This window comes from Perca fluviatilis, chromosome 1 (genome assembly GCF_010015445.1).
Source record: "Perca fluviatilis chromosome 1, GENO_Pfluv_1.0, whole genome shotgun sequence".
Lineage (NCBI taxonomy): Eukaryota > Metazoa > Chordata > Actinopteri > Perciformes > Percidae > Perca > Perca fluviatilis.
Window position 1 is genome coordinate 22,066,753 of NC_053112.1, and position 19,843 is coordinate 22,086,595.

General features: G+C 40.1%; 1 protein-coding gene across 2 annotated transcripts in view; it reads right to left on the reverse strand.

Annotated features, from left to right (window-relative positions):
• Nucleotides 1–18,720, reverse strand: part of LOC120565705 (myosin-9-like) — a 32,463-nt gene extending 13,743 nt beyond the window's left edge. Inside the window, exons 1-19 of one of the 2 annotated variants that reach the window (XM_039811700.1) lie at nt 18,534–18,720; nt 10,925–11,115; nt 10,591–10,731; nt 10,288–10,444; nt 9,762–9,789; nt 8,774–8,867; nt 7,953–7,973; nt 6,436–6,528; nt 6,123–6,186; nt 4,729–4,827; nt 4,270–4,413; nt 3,790–3,885; nt 3,563–3,639; nt 3,122–3,316; nt 2,510–2,683; nt 2,106–2,279; nt 1,005–1,119; nt 595–785; nt 40–161 (exon numbers count right to left, since the gene is read on the reverse strand). In XM_039811700.1, the coding sequence (XP_039667634.1) occupies nt 40–161; nt 595–785; nt 1,005–1,119; nt 2,106–2,279; nt 2,510–2,683; nt 3,122–3,316; nt 3,563–3,639; nt 3,790–3,885; nt 4,270–4,413; nt 4,729–4,827; nt 6,123–6,186; nt 6,436–6,528; nt 7,953–7,973; nt 8,774–8,867; nt 9,762–9,789; nt 10,288–10,444; nt 10,591–10,731; nt 10,925–11,110 (2,171 nt within the window). In that variant the 5' untranslated portion in view covers nt 11,111–11,115; nt 18,534–18,720. The remainder of the gene's footprint in view (nt 1–39; nt 162–594; nt 786–1,004; nt 1,120–2,105; nt 2,280–2,509; nt 2,684–3,121; nt 3,317–3,562; nt 3,640–3,789; nt 3,886–4,269; nt 4,414–4,728; nt 4,828–6,122; nt 6,187–6,435; nt 6,529–7,952; nt 7,974–8,773; nt 8,868–9,761; nt 9,790–10,287; nt 10,445–10,590; nt 10,732–10,924; nt 11,116–18,533) is intronic. The other variant, XM_039811784.1, reaches the window with a different exon arrangement.
• Between the last annotated feature and the right edge of the window lie 1,123 nt (nt 18,721–19,843).

Here is a 19,843-nt window from a genome sequence, read left to right on the forward strand (position 1 = left end):
ATAAAAAAGAATGAAGTTCACAAGTTTGCTGTTTGTCACCTCTGTCTGAACTCCTGGAAGACAATGCGGTTGGGAAAGCCCTGTCTGCAGATGCGAATCCCTTCTAGGACTCCATTACACCTCAGCTGGTCCAGAACCAGATGAGGCTCCAGTTTACCAGCCTGAAGAAGAAACAAATACATAAAGCACCATTGCGGGTTTCTTTTTTACCATAACTTATCAAATCAAAATCTAGCAATAGTCTATAAATGTTTTATTGTGGAGTTCTTTCTTATCTGAATCAAGCGTCAAAAGATAGAGGGTGTCATACGTTATAGGATATTGGGCCATATAAAATAAAACTTATATACTAATATCATATTAGTATATTAATATCCTGTCTAATACACCATGTGTCAGATTTGTCTTTTACTGGTGGATCCCCACATGTTAAGTAAAGCAGAACACTTTTATTCCCCAGCATTCAAAGTTCATTAATCTCTTTTCTTCTTTGTTATAGTTGAAGTTGAGTCTTAAACATGCACCAACATGCCAGTGCACATTAGTAGTTCATTATATTTAAAATGTGCCAGGATTGCATTATTTGTTCTGTACCTTCTTCTCGTGGTTGGGGATGATGCAGCGGACAAAGTTCGGGTTGGTGTTCCTGAGTGTGGTCATGAGGTTACCCAGCTGCTCCTTGTACAGCTGGCCCACAGTGCGGAACATACCTTTACGGGTTTTGAATGCACCATGCATGGAGTCCGCCATTCCTGCCACCTTATCCAAGCCAACAATGTGGTCCACTGTGAGAACACGGAGAAAGTGGAAAGCAATTTTGTCAGTGTGTTTTATAACACAGAAATGTATCATTATTTGTCATAATGAAACGTGTTTGTTGGTCACATTTTTTTACATGTGGATAACTATTTTTAAATGGTGCATTTCCAATAACTTCTGTACCAACAGTAACTTATAGCAGTAAGCATTATGATATTTTGGATCAACTCAGTTACACCACTTACTGTCTCTCCACAGGTCAGCAGTAAATTTGTCTGTTGACTGGTTGAACAAAGTGGCCACACACTCATTCAGAGGATCCATGTTCTTCATCAGCCATTCGTCTGCTTTGTAGTCCACCTGCAGCAGAGGACAGCCACATTTGTAATGAAGAACTGCAGTTGAGGTTACCACCAAAACTTTGTTACTTTAAAAAAGGGGATGTACTCGATATTCAGAAAAAAGTGGTTGTCTGGGATTAACTCCACACGGCTCTTACAGACCATTCTAACTCGCCAAATAGCGACGCTTTGTCACGGCCCTCTGCGTCTGATACAAGCACACAAGACACTGACATGCACACGTGGCCGGACCGGCTTTCAATACAAAGAAAAGAAGCTCAGATTGCAACAGAGCACACCGAGATTGTGAATTCATTCTCTGCTCAGGACGCCATTACTCCACTATATCTTTACACAGCAAATATTAGTTTGCTGCTATATCAATGTTCTCAATATTGAGTACAGCTAAGTTAAGGATAGTCAATGCCCCATTTTATTCTGAAGCACAGTGCAAGTATTTGAGATTTATAAGCTGTGTAATTAGCAAAGAAGTTCCTCTTCAAGCCAAACTTCGCGTCATCCGAATTGAGCCAGAGGACTACATTGTTACTTTGCAGCCATCTAGAGGTGGAAAGGACTACGTACATTTACTCAAATACAATTTTCAGATACTTGTACTTTACCTGATTTCCATTTTATGCTACTTTATATTTCACTACATTTAAGAGGAAAATATACTTTTTACTCCTTCCTTACATTTAGTTAAACTTCATATTAAGATTCTTCAAATAAAAGTATATCAGTTAAGAAAATATGACTTCTTATATAACAAACAAACAGTATACAAAGCAGCTAATATTTGTTCCCCCTCCACCAACTACAACTTCGAAATACTACCTTCATGTTAATGCATCAATAATAATCCACTATAATAATACATCACTTAGGCCATTCTGCATGAGTGATGTGACTTTAACTACACTTGCTGATAATATTTCTGTATTAAAAAAATAAATAAAAAAAGTCACAAATCCAACAAAAACAAACAAAGTATTCATCAATGACCTTTCCAGCATAGTGCATAATGCAGAAATCAGCGTTGTCCTTGAGTTTCTTGGGTCTCTGGTACTTAGGGTGTGTTCCCTGCTCCTGATGCACTTTCTCCACAAAGCTCTTGTCTGTGGCTTTAGGGAACCAGCACTCTTCATCCAGCAGAGCCAGGATGCCTGGAGGGCCGGCCTGTGATGAATAGTGGAGGAAAAACACAACAAACACAGATGATTAAATTAGTTTTGAACTGCAGACTGACATGTCTCAGCTTGTGTTACACACCTGTTCTGCAAAAAATACAGCCAATGACTTCTGCAGAAGTCTTGTAAATGACCCTTCATCTCAAGTGTTACTTGAGACTAAGACAAGTACTGTGAGTTTTTATTTGTAGGAGGAATAGTAACTAGGAGACATCTTACAGGTTTTTCAATGAGGTCGATGCAGGGCTGCAGGTCGAGGCCGAAGTCGATGAAGCTCCACTCGATGCCCTCCCTCTGGTACTCCTCCTGCTCCAGGATGAACATGGTGTGGTTGAAGAGCTGCTGCAGCTTCTCATTGGTGTAGTTGATACACAGCTGCTCAAATGAGTTCAACTGTAAGAGAGAATTAAAGAAACAGAAAAGGTTTCTTTAATTGATAGAAAATGTAATCTGCAACTTTATTCAGAAACCCTCCATGCCTGGAGAGTGATGGGGCTGCAGACATCAAGTTCTACCTGCTGTGTTTCCGGGCTTCTCCAGAGTCTAATAGTCCAGTGACACTGTTAAAAACCCTACCAACATAGTAAATATTTTGCCTAATTGGACCTCCTCTTTAGGAATTAGTTAATATGTATTCACCTCTGATTGTGAATTAAACCTGCAGCTTTTAACCCAATTGAACTTTGTCAGCAATACAGGAGTCATGCTATAGAGTGGTGTCAAACACACAGAGTGGCTGAGCCAACAGAGCCCCATCAGTGAGTTCTGTGCGATCACAGAACTAGAGGTACGATGCATAACTATCAAGTCTGTCAAGCCCTGACACCTCACCTCAAAGATCTCGAATCCAGCGATATCAAGGATGCCAATGAAGGAGGCTCCCTGTCTCTTGGTCTTGTCCAGGGCCTTATTGATCCTCATGACCAGCCAGCGGAACATCCTCTCATAAGAGGCTTTAGCCAGAGCCTCAACAGCAAACTCAGCCTGTTCCTGGGTCTGTGCCTTCTGGACATAGTCCCTGCCAACCTGCAAAAAGAATTACTCCACTGTCATCCTGCGATACTAAAATTATCGATACACAGGAAGCTGGCTAATTGAGAAAAACTTGTTCATTTATTGGTGATGAGGAAAGAGGAAAAAAAAAAAAAAGAAAAAAAGAAAAAAGAAAAGATTAAAAAATTAACTCAAACATGAACTGACACACAATGGAGGTCCACATTTTCTATTATTGAATGTCAATAAAACGAATAATGTTTTGACTGCTATGCAGACCTTGATTCTGGGGGACAGGATGGCTCGTATGAAGTCTGTCACATTGATGCTCAGCAGGTGACACGCCTTCTGGGCAGCTGGGGGTGAAACATGGGGGTCACATTGGAGGATGTAAAAGTTGGATGTTGGATTAATTGGAAAGGTTTAAACAAATGGCAGCGAAACAGACAGCATGCGCAGAGGAAATGATAATGATGGTGGTGGTCTGTCTGTGTAAATGTGTGTACCAGTGTCGTCGGGCATGGAGGCCTGGTCAGAGTGACGCTCCTTCTTGAAGGTCATGTTCCCTAACTGCAGCACTGCCGACATCACCTTCAACAGACCTGACAAACAGACAGAAGAAGTCACTGTGCTGCAGAGGAAAGAATCACATGAAGAAGAACAAGTGCCACCTAACCATACATTTCTAAATCTCACCATTAAAAAAAAAAAAAAAAAAAAGAAAGAAAGAAAAAACACCCCTGGAAACTCATTCTGTATAACAGGATATTTAAAAACAACCTCTTCAAATTTTGATAGGTGTTGTGTCACCTGCGTGTGTGCAGGGGCGTCCTTGTGCACGAGATAAACAAAACGGGGGACCAACTCTTAGAAAAACAGTTTCATAGTGCTAATAAAAGGTCTAAAACTCCACAGGGAACCTTACATTGATAATGAAAATAATCCTTTTAAAAACAAAGAAGTTAAAAAAATAAGATGATCTGTACCAATTCTTTCATCTTCTGGGATGCTCATGATCTGAAAGGCATCCATGGTCTCAGTAAACATGTCTGTGTCCTGCTGGCCAGGTATCGTCACTTTTCCATTGGACAGGAAACGGTACTTGCTGTAATCCTCCAGACACAACTCAGCTAGATGGTGAAAAAGAAGAGAAATTACCATTTTAATAGACATGTTCAGCTGAAAGGGATCTGGTAGTACGTTTTCATTGTGCTGCTAAACACTTTGGCTTATATGCATACGACCGCACTATTGTATTGCACAAATAACTGAACTGAGAAATGGGAAGCTCAGTTTTCAATATTGGTGGACTTCTGTGTAGGTGAGTGCTTAATAAATGTCTTGGCTCTTGAACTGCAAGTCCACACATTTACTTTGCTACTCCCTGCAACTTTCATCCACATAGCTCAGTTTGATGCATTTACGCTGTAATAAAATTGTCTTACAGCGCAGCTTGTCCCCTGCTCCTGTCAGCATGTAGTAGAAGATGTGGAAGCTCCTCTCATCTTTTGCTTGTCGGATGGCTCGAGACTTCTCCAGCAGATCTGGTAACATTTCAGTCAAGGACAAACAAATGCAAACGCAGCGGGAAAACCTCATCTTTCAAATGTACAGAAGCAAAGCTGGTCAAACACACAGACCCTCAGGGCCTCTGAAAACCACAGGCTATTTTTTTTGTACTTTGTAATAATGCAATTCATTTCTAAATGTGCTGTAATATGCACTAGTACAAGTACAATTAAACTGAAAGGAACCTAATGTTGCTCTTGCAGCTGCATTTTTACCCAACCTTGTGGCCTAGTCTTAAAGAGGGGCCCTGTGTCAAAAACGACTTTTAATTAGTCAGTTTATATCATGTTTACATGGTACATATCTGATTCCTTAAAGTAACTATGAGGAATTAAAAAAAAAAAAAAGTTTCTGAAACTGTTTCATTTTCCATCTGATGATCATAAATAACCTGTTACTATAAACTAACACGGATAATGGGTACATAGGGGCACGATACATGCCGGGAATTAAAGTGAGACCTGGATGCGAGATTTAGGACACCCGGTTTGTGGATTATTCCTTGAAGTTGTGCAGCCCGCGGAGACGGGGTGGCTGTGCGGCGGCAGGATAACTGGCTGCCTGCTGGGCTGTCGCTGCTCAGACCTGGGGAGAGGTCGCGGCTCACACGGTAGGTCTCATCAGTAAGCAGAGCGTCAATTTAGAAGTTTTTCGATTTCTCCATGACGGCTTCACTCAGGAGAACTGCAGTCTCAAAAAGACAAACGCAGACAGCGGCGCCTCCTTCAGTTACAAACTCTTATGTTCTCCTTATCTTTTCATAAAAGGCTCAGGCTGGAAGTATCAGCCCAAATTATACGTTTGTTTCCTCACCAGACAGGGTCTGGAGTGAAACGGTTAGGTTTTTGTGCTTCCAGTTAGCGGTCTGAGATTTGTGTTGGGTCAGACCCATCTGCTAGCGATGGGGGGCTGAGACAGAGCTAAATTTAAAAAAATATGGAAAAACAAGCCACTTTGAAATTTTGCTGTTTTCATGAATACAAAAGTTGGGTGACCCCCCCAGACTAAAAACGTTGGGTGACCCTCCCCTCAACAAAGAATAAAAAGACATTACCCTCCCCTATTTTCCTCCGGTGGTCCATTCCATAAATACCGAACGGTCCCTAACTACTTTAAACAAATTTGCTGAGTAAAATTATCACAAACTAATAACAGCATGCTGGTTTCTGTTACCCTTTGAAAAACAGGGTTGGGTAAGCTGGGAGCCACCTAGCAAGTTAATCCCTTTACAGAACAATTTCATAATTAAGCATATTTCTAAAAAGGATGCAAGTTTCAATGTTGGCTCCAACGATGTATCCGTTGACGTCAAAGTTGATCCTGATGAATTTTCCCTACAAGAGAAAACAAATCAAACCATTTTCATATGTAGCACTAAACCTTGTAATGTTTTTTTAAGGTTGAATGTGATACATTTTAAAAAGTTCCTGAAAACCTGTTTTCTAAGTGGGCAGCACAAGTAGTTACTAATATCCAATGACGTTTATCCCACCTTTATTTTGATTGGTGCTTAGACATTAAGGTTATGTTACATGAATGTTAAGGGAAAAAGTAAGCTTTCAGGTGCATCAAGTCGTTCTTACGAATCTTGAGGAGTTGTCGTTCTTGACGGTCTTTGCGTTGCCAAAGGCCTCCAGGATGGGGTTTGCTTGCAGCAGCTGTTTCTCTAGTTCCCCCTGACAAAGAGAAAACACTGTTTCAGAAACTAGACTTCAATAACACTGTATCATGACTAAGCGGCACATTAGTCAGGCAAGCACAGCTTTAAATCATGCATTTTTCTTAAAACGCTGCAGAACTTTCATTGGCTAATACAAACATAACACATCTGTGTGCACATTTGTGCAATAAAAACTCATTTATTCCAAAAGGTTTACCTCAGGGGATGTTATCATTGCCCAATCAACCACACACACACAAGCCAATACTGAATCATGCACATTCCAACACACATACCAGCAAGCCCACTCAGGCACAAAACCCCTGTAAGACCGTCCCTGTCCATGCAGGCACAAACAAGAGAACACAGGAAGCACACAGGCTGGTTAGCCAAGATCGCCCAAGGAAATGCAGGAGTGCACTTTAACACCCCTAAACATATACATTACTACTACATAACAATGACAAAATCAGGACTGACGAGATTGAGGAAAAATAGCTGCTGGGTGAAGTAGATTACGGTCACCTAATACGGCATTTAAACTACAGGCATATTTTAGCATTGGAGACAAACCTCAGATAAGGTTACTGGTCTTCTGTGTCACAAGGGAAATAATCGTTGAGCAATCATGTTTCTTGATCGTTTAAACCCACACCAGACTTTTTTTAAACTGATTTTTTTTGGCTTTTTAAAAGAAATTTTTTTTCTATAAAATTTTTTTATAATTTTTCCCTACATTTAAAAAAGGTAGTTTGACATTTTGGGAAATCCACTTCTTTGCTTTTGTGCCAAGAGTATGATGAGAGGATTGATAATACTTTTATATATATTTGTATGGTCAATTTGAAGCTAGCACCAGTCGCCAGAAGATGCTTGGTTCAAAAGTAACAAAATCCACCTTCCAGCTCCTCTAAAGCTCACAAATTAACACGTTACATGTGGTTTGTCTTTAACTGTGTATTGTCAGGTTAATTTTGTTATTTTAGCCAGGCTAGCGGTTTCCTCTCCAGGAACCATCACCTTATTGTGGTGGAGAGGTTTGTGTGTCCCTATGAACCTGAGGGCTGCCCTGACTGGAAGAAGCCCGGGGCCCGTCTTGAGCCAGGCCCAGATGGTGGGCACGTCAGCGAGCGCCTGGTGGCCGGGTTTGCCGCGGAGCCCAAATGTCAAGTCGTGATTAAAGGGGCCAGCTGTTTCCCCATCTCCAGGCTTTCTGTTGAGCTAAGCTACATGAGAGTGAGCTTCTCGTCCAACTCTCGTTAAGAAAATGAGTAAACGTATTTCTCAAAATGTCAAACTATTCATAAAAAGCCATAGACCTTAAATAATATTTGAATGCCTTTCCTTCAAAACCCAGACAAAGACAATAAAACATTTCCCATGAGTAGAGTGCATGTGCATAAACAGACACCATGCATGGAGCCAGAGAGATTAACTCACATGTGACAAAGCTGCAATGCCCTGGAGAAGAGGTGAAAAAGGAGAGAGTTCAACACATGTGATACCAACTTCAGCACACAAACTAGATAACTGCAGAGGAAACCTGGTGTCACCTGATGAATCATGAAGTGATTTATCAAACATTTCCTGTAAAGACTTGTGAAATGACCTACATATAAAGAACACAAGTACACACACACTGCATTCGGCTTCACTGTAAAGTCGGTTTAAGTAAAAAGGTGAGGCCAGCACGTCGAGGCCTGAAAGAGGAATGTACGATAGTTGCCACATAGCTCGTTCAGGTAGACTACATTATAGAGATGGACTAATCAGAGGAAGAACCGTCTATTTGTACATCCTAGAGAAGAACAGGGAGGCAGGAATGATTAGAGAACACTAGAGCAGAGATCTTCAACAGGGAGTCCGGGGCCCCTAGGGGGGGTCCTCAAAGTTACTGAAAGGGGGCCGGGCCATAGTTGGCCTAACATGAATCCAACATATTATTAGCAATGTAAATCTGCCTATTTGATAATAGGCTTACTGGCCCATAGGTAAGGTAGTCACTAAGGCCATCTACAGTTAATTCAAAGGATTCACTGTGCCACATGTATGTTTTACATCAAAACATGATTTATGAAATCACGCCAACAATTATTATTTGTATAGCTTAGTATTGTAGGCAAAGAAAGGCATGTATAAAAGTGTTAGGCTGCTCTACAGGTTATTGTAGGCCCAGGTTAATTTCATACAATTATGTAGTAGGGGTTCCATCATGTTTTTTCTAAGAGGAGGAAATAAAAAATCTGAAGTTTTTAACTGACCTGGTCTTTCTTGGACTTGAAAGAGGATGCAACATGGGCAAGATACTGAATGACTTTCTTGGTATTTTCTGTTTTCCCTGCTCCTGATTCCCCACTGCAGAGAAAGAATACATGGAAATATTTAGACACCACATGTCTAAATATTTAGACATCATATGTATCAATTAGGGGGTTAGTATACTGTACGTCATGATCCTAAGGCATTAAAAGCAACACATCACACAGCAATTAAAAAGGTGGAGTTTGTGATTCTAATCCAATACATGTTTGTCAAATTTAGCAAATATCTCTTCATGGTCCACTAGCGGTTCGTTGTGTGCGCGCTGAAAAATAATCTGGGGTTCATTAACAGCCCTAGCTCTTTAAATGGGAAACAAATAAAATAGCTCTGACCGAGCCACACATCACAATTCTGTTTGTGGTCGTGCACAGGACAGGGTCATTAATGTATATAGAGAAAGGCAGTGGGAGCGAGAGGGACAGTAAATCTGACTCATGCTAATGTTTTGATGGAGCACTGACGGGAGGAGTGCATTTGTTCAGGGGTTTACTTCAAATATCAACAATCTTTCTCCAGAATCACAGATTCCACCTTTAAAACAAGGTGTCCAATAAATGGAAGAGTTTAACCTCTTTTCACATAGCCTGCAGAAATATAAAAAAAAATAAAATAAAATAAAAATAATCTGCAAATGTTCAGAAAACAATTCCTGGCAAATGTAATTTACTGATTAAGATCATGCGATATGTTCAAAAGCTAGGACTGCAGCTAAATAAAGCTTGAAGTGAGACTTGTTAAATTTTGCTCAATTACAATTCAATTTTGACTTAAATCTATATGGTCTTGAGAGGAACAATCAATCCAAGCTAACCAACAGATACCATCTGTATGAATCTGTGCAAAAGAATGACTGATCACTGAAGAAAAGACTTTTTACGGTTCTAAACCAAGTTATTATGAAGATATCAAGAGGACAGAGTAACCTACGTGCAGAGGATGGACTGGTCCTCACGATCTGAGAGGAAGAGAAAGAGGAAAAATCTTAAAAATCGGGAATTAATCATATGTTAATCGACATAACATACACAGGCAGCTGAAGTGAAGCTCAGTAATAACACCGCATGCGATTGTTCAACTCGGCAGCTTTAATGTCGGGCTGAAACTACCTTAACGACGGTTAATCAATTGATGAATCAATTCTCTGGATCCAGCTGCTCAAATGTGAAGAATTGTTTCATTCATTGTTTACATCATTGTGAATTAAATATCATTGGCTTTTTTTCCTGATGGTGAAACAAAAGCAATTAAAAAAAAAAAAAAAGTCACTTTGGGCTTTTGGGAAATTGTGATGGACATTATTCATTATTTTCTGATACGTTTTAGCCTAAATGATGTATATTTATTTGGTGTCCTTGTGTGATGCACATATCAGTGGCTACAAAGACTTCTTGTTTCTGTACTGCATATATCCTGCAGCAAAAACGGTTTTCCTTAACAAACATAACTGTGGTACCCTGCATCATGCTCCTGTAGGCCGTGTCTGTGATAGCGTAGATGTGAGGTGGCATCTCATGTCTCTTCTTGCCCTTGTACATGTTCACTATGTCCTCAGAGTAGATGGGCAAGTTCTTGTATGGGTTAACCACCACGCAGAAGAGACCAGAGTACGTCTGGGTAAGATAGAGGATGGTTACTGTCAGGGAGGCGTGTTAATTCAACCAGTCACGAGTGCACACAAAAAAAAAAAAAAACATTCCCAATGAAAACAGATCTGCAACATGAGATTATATCTAAATGTGCATCCACCCAAACTCACATAGATGAGTCCAGAGTAGTATCTCTCTTTGAGGTTGTGCAGCACAGAGGCCTCGTTCAGGCAGGTGAGCTCTGCCATGTCCTCCACCTTGCTGAACTTAGGTGGGTTCATCTTTTGAATGTCATCTTTGTTTATCTTCACCTGAAATTTCAAGAGACAAGACACCTGTCAGAAGGGTGCCCTGAACAAGATGTAGATAGCAGAAACCTATTACAAGCACATTCTAACAAATAATCAAATGAAAATGCTGGTTGGTTGCCTGTAAAAAGGACTGTGTTCAACAACTTAAAAAGCAGACAAACAAATTACTCAAAAGAATTTTTTCCACTTTCACCTTCTTGCCGGAGTCCGTCAACTCCACCACACACTCGTCTCCCTGCTCCTCCTTGACGGAGCCAGCCTCGAAGCCCAGCTTCTCCGAGGGGACCCACACCAGCTTCTTGGTGGACCAGTCGGCCTGGGCCAGAGGGTTGCTCCCCCCACTGCGGTCCCCATACAGGAACTTGTCTGCGTCCGTCATGGTAGCTTTAGGACAGAGCAAGAGAACATTTCAAACCAAAATGAAGCCATTTTGAGGCGTCTGACCTTTGAAATAGAGCTAGCATCAAAACATGTCCAATAATTTATATATTTTACTGTGAACATTATTGGTTTACTGAAGAGAAGCTTCACTGTGTGAACTAAATATTTTGGTGTGAAGGAGAGGAACATTTTTCACTGTAGGACATTAATATATGCCACGCTCATTTCGGATTTAGATTTTCTACCATTTCGCATTCTTTTTAAAACAGTTTTTTCACCGACAAATTAAATGTATTCTTCACCAATGTCAAAGGTTCAATTTATGAATCCATAAAATAAGGTTATTTGAATAATGACGATTGAATGACAGGGCTCCCATCCCAACAAACTAAAGATAAAAACACAAAATAAGACAAATTCCTCTCAGCACCTAACATATTTCAATGAACCAAAAATAAGATATTCACTAGTTTGATATTCTATATTATTTTGAACTAACTGTTGACCAATATTGTTGTAGTGGTCGACAACCCTAGACATAAACTGCCTTAAGTTTTGGATTATAAACTTTGAATGGTGCAAAAGCATCATGAAGAATTCAAATGGAAGAAACCCCTTTCATTCTTCAGAATCCGGATTAAGGTATTCTTTGAAAACCAATGACATAAAACAGAAAATTATCATTATGGTATTACTATGCATTTTGATGCAGATAAACCTGGAGGCCAGTCCTCTCTCTCCCCTCATTTCTCTAAATGCCCCAAAACATATTCACAAAAATATACATTTTTGTCTTTTGAACAATTAAAAATGTAATATTTACAGGCCTCTGTAGCTTTCGTTGAGTTCTTTATAGTGCTGGTGTTGTACTGGACTGCATTGAATTGAGAACATTTTGCCCATCCTCCAATTACATACAGAAGGCAGATACAAATCTATAAACATTATTTAATGTAACATTCAACAATGTACAACGCAAGACGTGAAGTGCACTTTGCACGTCCTGAAACTAAAACAGAGTCTGTTATCGCTGCTCGCATGAGTGTGGGATTATAAGCCTATGTTGAGTTTGTATAATAACTTTAAACTTTGATATGAGACTTAAACTTCTCACATAAATATTTAACTGAGGTGTGTGAACCGATATGAACTCCTCAAGGTGATAAAATATACTGCTCTGTCAGAAGGTACAGTGCCTTGCGAAAGTATTCGGCCCCCTTGAACTTTTCGACCTTTTGCCACATTTCAGGCCTCAATCATAAAGATATAAAACTGTAATTTTTTGTGAAGAATCAACAACAAGTGGGACACAATCATGAAGTGGAACGAAATTTATTGGATATTTCAAACCTTTTAAACAAATAAAAAACTGAAATATTGGGCGTGCAAAATTATTCAGCCCCCTTAAGTTAATACTTTGTAGCGCCACCTTTTGCTGCGATTACAGCTGTAAGTCGCTTGGGGTATGTCTCTATCAGTTTTGCACATCGAGAGACTGACATTTTTGCCCATTCCTCCTTGCAAAACAGCTCGAGCTCAGTGAGGTTGGATGGAGAGCGTTTAAACAGCAGTTTTCAGTTCATTCCACAGATTCTCGATTGGATTCAGGTCTGGACTTTGACTTGGCCATTCTAACACCTGGATATGTTTATTTGTGAACCATTCCATTGTAGATTTTGCTTTATGTTTTGAATCATTGTCTTGTTGGAAGACAAATCTCCGTCCCAGTCTCAGGTCTTTTGCAGACTCCATCAGGTTTTCTTCCAGAATGGTCCTGTATTTGGCTCCATCCATCTTCCCATCAATTTTAACCATCTTCCCTGTCCCTGCTGAAGAAAAGCAGGCCCAAACCATGATGCTGCCACCACCATGTTTGACAGTGGGGATGGTGTGTTCAGGGTGATGAGCTGTGTTGCTTTTACGCCAAACATAACGTTTTGCATTGTTGCCAAAAAGTTCGATTTTGGTTTCATCTGACCACAGCACCTTCTTCCACATGTTTGGTGTGTCTCCCAGGTGGCTTTTGGCAAACTTTAAACGACACTTTTATGGATATCTTTAAGAAATGGCTTTCTTCTTGCCACTCTTCCATAAAGGCCAGATTTGTGCAGTATACGACTGATTGTTGTCCTATGGACAGAGTCTCCCACCTCAGCTGTAGATCTCTGCAGTTCATCCAGAGTGATCATGGGCCTCTTGGCTGCATCTCTGATCAGTCTTCTCCTTGTATGAGCTGAAAGTTTAGAGGGACGGCCGGGTCTTCGTAGATTTGTAGTGGTCTGATACTCCTTCCATTTCAATATTATCGCTTGCACAGTGGTCCTTGGGATGTTTAAAGTTTGGGAAATCTTTTTGTATCCAAATCCGGCTTTAAACTTCTCCACAACAGTATCTCGGACCTGCCTGGTGTGTTCCTTGTTCTTCATGATGCTCTCTGCGCTTTACACGGACCTCTGAGACTATCACAGAGCAGGTGCATTTATACGGAGACTTGATTACACACAGCTGGATTCTATTTATCATCATTAGTCATTTAGGTCAACATTGGATCATTCAGAGATCCTCACTGAACTTCTGGAGAGAGTTTGCTGCACTGAAAGTAAAGGGGCTGAATAATTTTGCACGCCCACTTTTTCAGATTTTTATTTGTTAAAAAAGTTTGAAATAGCCAATGAATTTCGTTCCACTTCATAATTGGGACCCACTTGTTGTTGATTCTTCACAAAAAGTACAGTTTTATATCTTTATGTTTGAGGCCTGAAATGTGGCAAAAGGTCGAAACGTTCAAGGGGGCCGAATACTTTCGCAAGGCACTGTAACAGGAGGTATAGCACAGGTTTGGGCACATTATCACAACATCAGCTGTCATTTCATGTTTTTTCACTGTATTATTATTATTAATCTTAATTATTTTATATTATAATAATAATAATAATAATAATAATAATAATAATAATAATAATGAGACCGCAACCTCTTTACCGATATCTGTGGGACTACAGATGCAAATTAGCCTAAGGCTAACTCTGGTGCAATGCATTAAATGATTACATTTATGTTTAAATTGCACTGTCCCTTACAAATAAAATTGATGACCTAAAGCTAAATGTACACTAAAGTGCTTCAAAACAGACACATGTAAAGATAATGGTAAAACCTACAGTAGCAATATGTTACTTATCAGAAGAAGAAAAAAATAAAAAGTTATTCATGGGCCATTTCAGTCCTTGCCAGTGTTTTCATGAAGTGAGGCTCAAAACAGTCAGACAAAACAATTAGCCGCTTTTCACCTGAGCTCTACAGTACAACTCTTGCTTTCTACATTTCCACACATTCCTTGTCTGACTCACATTCTTTCCTCACCAGCTCATTACACAGAATTCCACAGATTCCCGACTCCTTTTCCCACTCCTCATTATCCCCAACCCTCTCTTTAGATCAGCAATTTCCGCCACAGGTGATAAATGTGCAGCGATTACATATTCGGCTTCAGGACATTAAGACTGGCTTTAAGCATTTAAAGCCTTTAGCAGTGCAAGGTCGGTGGAGGGATGCTTTGCAGTCAGAGAGGCAGAGAAGAATGTCAGGAGCAAGTCTGGGCAGAGACAGACATACCATTATTCCCCAACCACACCCTGGAGAAGAGTCACAAAAAATGAAAAAAACCCCCCCCCCAAAAAAAAGATAAGATCCATCACCTTCGATCTGCTTTCACTACCCCTTCGAGATGCAAATTCTCATTTTCAAGAGGGTCCTACAAATGATGGTTTAATCAAATACATTCACAAAAAAAAAAAAAAAAGAATAAAGACATTCCAATCAACGGAAGCCTTACAGAAAGGTTTCCCCCCCACTTCTTTCTGTTCAGACTAACTCAGTGGTTCCTACTAGCCTTTTTTTAATTTTCACCCTTTAGTAAAGCAATATCTTCTTCCCCCAAATCCTTATCCACCGGATGCAAGTTGACTTGACTTAAAATAAATTGAGATAAGTTGCAAGTAACTCAACCAGAAAAAATATAATAATGTAAATTTAAAACCAAGCAAAAGTTTCTCTTCTCAATCAAAAGGCTACATTATTTATACAAATACTCATAAATGTATTCAATATGAATGTTTTTACAGGAGCACCTGCCTCCTCTCAGGTAGAGGACAGATGATTAAAAAACAGCTGAGTATGTGTGTGTGTGTGTGTGTGTGTGTGTGTGTGTGTGTGTGTGTGTGTGTGTGTGTGTGTGTGTGTGTGTGTGTGTGTGTGGGATAAAGACAGTGTGTTGTGTGTGTGTTTATAGAGTGAGGGATAAAGGGATCAGTGCACAAGGTGTCATCCGTATCTCTTTTAAGTTCATTATGTGCTCAGACTCTCGAACATCAGTGGGGGAGGAGGAAGAGGAACACAGTCACATTTCTTCTGGTTTTATCATACAGCACTAAAATAAAAACTGCAGCAGGAGGTCAGAGAAAACTAACAGCATCACGTATTTACTGTAAGTACACAAGGTCCTGAATGCATCATCCATTCTCAGGCTGAAACCACAAAACCATTAAAACTTAGAACTTGTGACATTCACATGTATGTGGCTTCACTGTTAAAGCTATCCATGGGCTAACTTCCTCAGGAAGTTGCACAACTGCCTCTGCACATTTCAAAATGAACTGCTTCAATCTTCACGCCCACTTTTCTGTATCGATTCTTGTCTTTAGATTCAGACTACCCAAACACTAAGCGCGCACGTTATAATTAGGTACTGACTGGAAGGGTTTCTACTAAGTTCCAACAAAACTATTTAACCATGTCTGGAAACAGAATCACCTTGTTAACCTTACAGCTCCTATTGTCTGCATGGACCTGTTTAATCTGCATCTCCTGTGTTCTTTGGTCATTGTGCACACTTCTCTCATCATCTCCACGCCCCTGCTCTCTCCTGTTCTTGGCTGCCAGTCAATCCCCGCTTTATCCGGGCTTCCATGGCTCTTACCTCAGAGAGAGCCAGGCCCGACCATCTGCAGCCAGGCTGCCGGTACGAGGCCGGTGGGGTGAGGGACTCATAAGATAGACAATGTTGAGGCACCGATGTAAGCGATTAGTTAAAAGTATGAGTACAGTGAATGAGAAGATGCTCACACACACACACACACACACACACACACACACACACACACACACACAAAAAAAAAAAAAAAAAAAAAAAAAAAAAAAAAAACACACACACACACACACACACACACACACACACACACACTTTTGTAAATGGACAGGGGTAGATAGCTGTTCAGTTTGCAAGCTGAAGACGTCAAAAAAAGTGGAGAAAGGTCTGCATTTTTAGCGCAACAAGGGGTCTGCATTTGACTTTATGTAAAAAAGGTGATGAGAGCAGAATTAAGAGGGCTGAGAGGGTTCCAGCTGTGGCAGAGCGGTTTATTTTCCAAGCTGAACCAAAAGAGGAAGACTACATTTTCATCTGCAAACTATTTCTACAAGTCATGAATATAATTATGCCCTAGCTGAAACAGTCTTATCTTGTCAGATATAGGCCTACTTCCTCATCATCCCCACAAAGCCAAGTCCTCTTGTGACTGCTTGTCAATTTTGTATCCTGAGGGTAGACACCGTAACATCAGTCTGACATCACCCACTGGTTTGTGGAATGCCGTTTTAAGTTTGCATTTAGGGTGTCGCCATCTTGGTATTTTGGAGCCAGAAGTGAGCATCTTTAGACAAGAGGGTGGAGCTAAGGGGGGAGATTGCCGCAGCTAAGCCAGTGTCATCAGAGGCAGTTTAGGACCAGGGACGTCCTGCAATATATATATCTTTTCCTACTATGGCCACGCCAAGACCCGCCCTTCAATAGCATACACTACTATTGGCCAGGCGTCCATGGTTACGCAACCGGCTATCCTAACCTTAACCACTCGAGTTCAATGCCGAACCCCAACCAAATCAAGCTGCTATTGAAGGGCGGGTCTTGGTGTGGCCATAGTAGGAAAAAACTATTTGGCCTCCAGGCACTGGTGCCATTCATCTGCATGTAGGCCTACTGCAGTACACCGAGCTGGTTGGAAATCGGAAGACTTTCCCTTAAGTTACCAGCTAATGCAAGCTAGCTAGCTTGGTTGGCAAGAGGTTATTGAACGCTGAACAATGCATTTTTAGGGGACAAAAATGTTCCAATTAACTTTGATGAAATGAAAACACAGTCAAAGTTTAAGACGAAAACAATTTGACGCCTATTAATATTATATATATATATATATATATATATATATATATATATATATATATATATATATATATATATATATATATATATATATACTGTGCCATGGATACGCATTGCTAAGCCTCTGTCATAATTGACAAGACGGTGTGTAGCTACCCCCCTAAAGCATCCCCTGCTTTTATCGTCTATTGTAACATAAATGGGACCATCATTTAGAAAATGTTTACAGAGGTAATAAATCAAGTGAGAAGTAAGGTAATTTCCTTATGCAATGGGACTTCTTTTTGCAACCAGTGGAGTCGCCCCCTTCTGGAAATTAGATAGAATGCGGTTTTAAGGCACTTCTGCATTGGCTCTAGGCCTACTTCTCAGACACGGAAGTTTTCCGCTTGGTAGACAAGCAGCAGGGTGTGTGTCGTTTGTTTTATGAAAAAAAAGAAAAGATCATCTCATGTTTACCTAACAAAACAACAAGACAAAAGTACACTGCAGGATCCAAACGGTAAATGTAACAGACATAAGCTAAAGTCCAAACAGTAAAGACCTTTATGCTGTTTGTGTCACAATGCATATTATTATTATTATTATTATTATTATTATTATTATTATTATTATTATCACCACCACCTGGTAAATAAAAAAAAACATGCAATCAGTCCTTAAATGCCAAATTCAAAGTTGTGTGTCCATACAGGTATACTAAACTATGAATTTAACTTTTAATTTACAATTAAACAGAGTTTATCAAACAAGCAATCTTTATATACATTTATGTATGAAATATAACTGGTTGTCTGTAGGCTACACATGGTTATACTGGGGGTATTTAGTCTTGTGAGCATCACAAAGAGAAGTGACTTTGTGAGCTGAAAATGAATGTCACAACAGTCTTGACTCAGCAAAAGTCCCATAGAAAGGTTTAGCATATACTAACGCACAACATATTATACAAATACAAATAAATCAATATTCAAAGACAAGCCAGTGAAGATTGAGCATGCGCGGGTTTAAAGGGCTCCTCTGTGTCGCCTGATGAGATCACCTGGGCATCTTGAGTAAAACAAATACATTCCTACTTGACTTTCTTAAACTAAAAGTCTTTTTTTCTTCATTACCCTTCAAAATGTCAAGTTAATAACAATTCCCGTCTGCTGAAGACACAGTTAATACCACCCAACTTTATATAAAAATGACAACACACCTGGTTTTCAGCTGCAGGCACTGTAGGTGAGCTCAGTTCGTCTGTCTGTGTCCGTGTTTCGACGATACTTTCTTCAAAAGAAGCCGCTCAGTGAAAAAGCCTCTTCTGTATTCAGCCGCGTCTCACCTCTCTGTCATGCGGTCCAGCTGCTCAGGCGTGGCTCTGCGAGGACGGACGGTCTTCACTTTTAATCCGCCCAGTTTTATTTTTCGCAGGTAAATTAAAACGCTCCGCCCCCCTCCCCGCGGCACATGCTGCGTTCAAGAGCTCACCAGCAAACGTGGAGGTATGAGTTGTGGCTGCAAAGTACCTCTGAATCAAAAAGTAGACCCTTAATAAAAAGGCATTCTTTTCTTGGCTCTACTTTGAAAATCAAACGGCACAAGAAGAAGATGATTTTGATATCATGTATCATCCAGGAAACAGTCTCAACACTTTGTTATATATGTCCTGATTATAATAATATAATAAATAATAAAAAAAAATAACAATTACATAATGTGTCAATAACAAAAATAGCAAATAGCTGTGGCACCATTTTGAATACACATATACACTTAAAAATATTTCATATTTTTACTTTCAGATATATCTGGAAACCTAGTGTGAACCCTAACCCTAACCCTTTTCAAATAAAAATGTGCACCTTGAGCCCACCATCACAAAGCAATCAATACATAGACACAAACACATTCATCACTCGGGTGATTGTGAGCTGCATGATTGAAAGTCAATCTACTCTCAAGTTGGTCCAATCAGAGCAGAGCTGAACAACACTGTCTGAGACTACCAGACAGTAATGGTGATTTGACAATGCCTTAGTTTGATCCTTTGCTCCAGTGTTTTGGATGTGAGTAGCCTACACCCTGTTTGTCTACTGTTGGAAGAGAGTCAGTGATTATTTTTTTATGATTGGAGCATCTGGGCAGATTGTGTGTGTGTGTGTGTGTGTGTGTGTGTGTGTGTGTGTGTGTGTGTGTGTGTGTGTCTCGTCTGTACCTGCAGGGGTGTGGCACTGCTGATGTGTCCAAGGTGGAAATATGACACAAAACACATAACGCTTGTGGAGAGAGGAAGCAAATGTAAAGGGGGCAAACCAACATGCAAGAGTGTATTCATATATGTATGTTTTAATGGTTTTAGAGAGAAGGAAATGGGTCTGTCAGTCATGTCAGTGCAAGCATGTACATGCAGTACAGTGCAGTATACTCTCAGTAGGTCATTGCACTTCTGGTATTGTATTCTCTCTGTAAAAACAAATTAAAGAGTAACTTATATTTACTTGAAAACAAAACATAAATGAAGGAAAA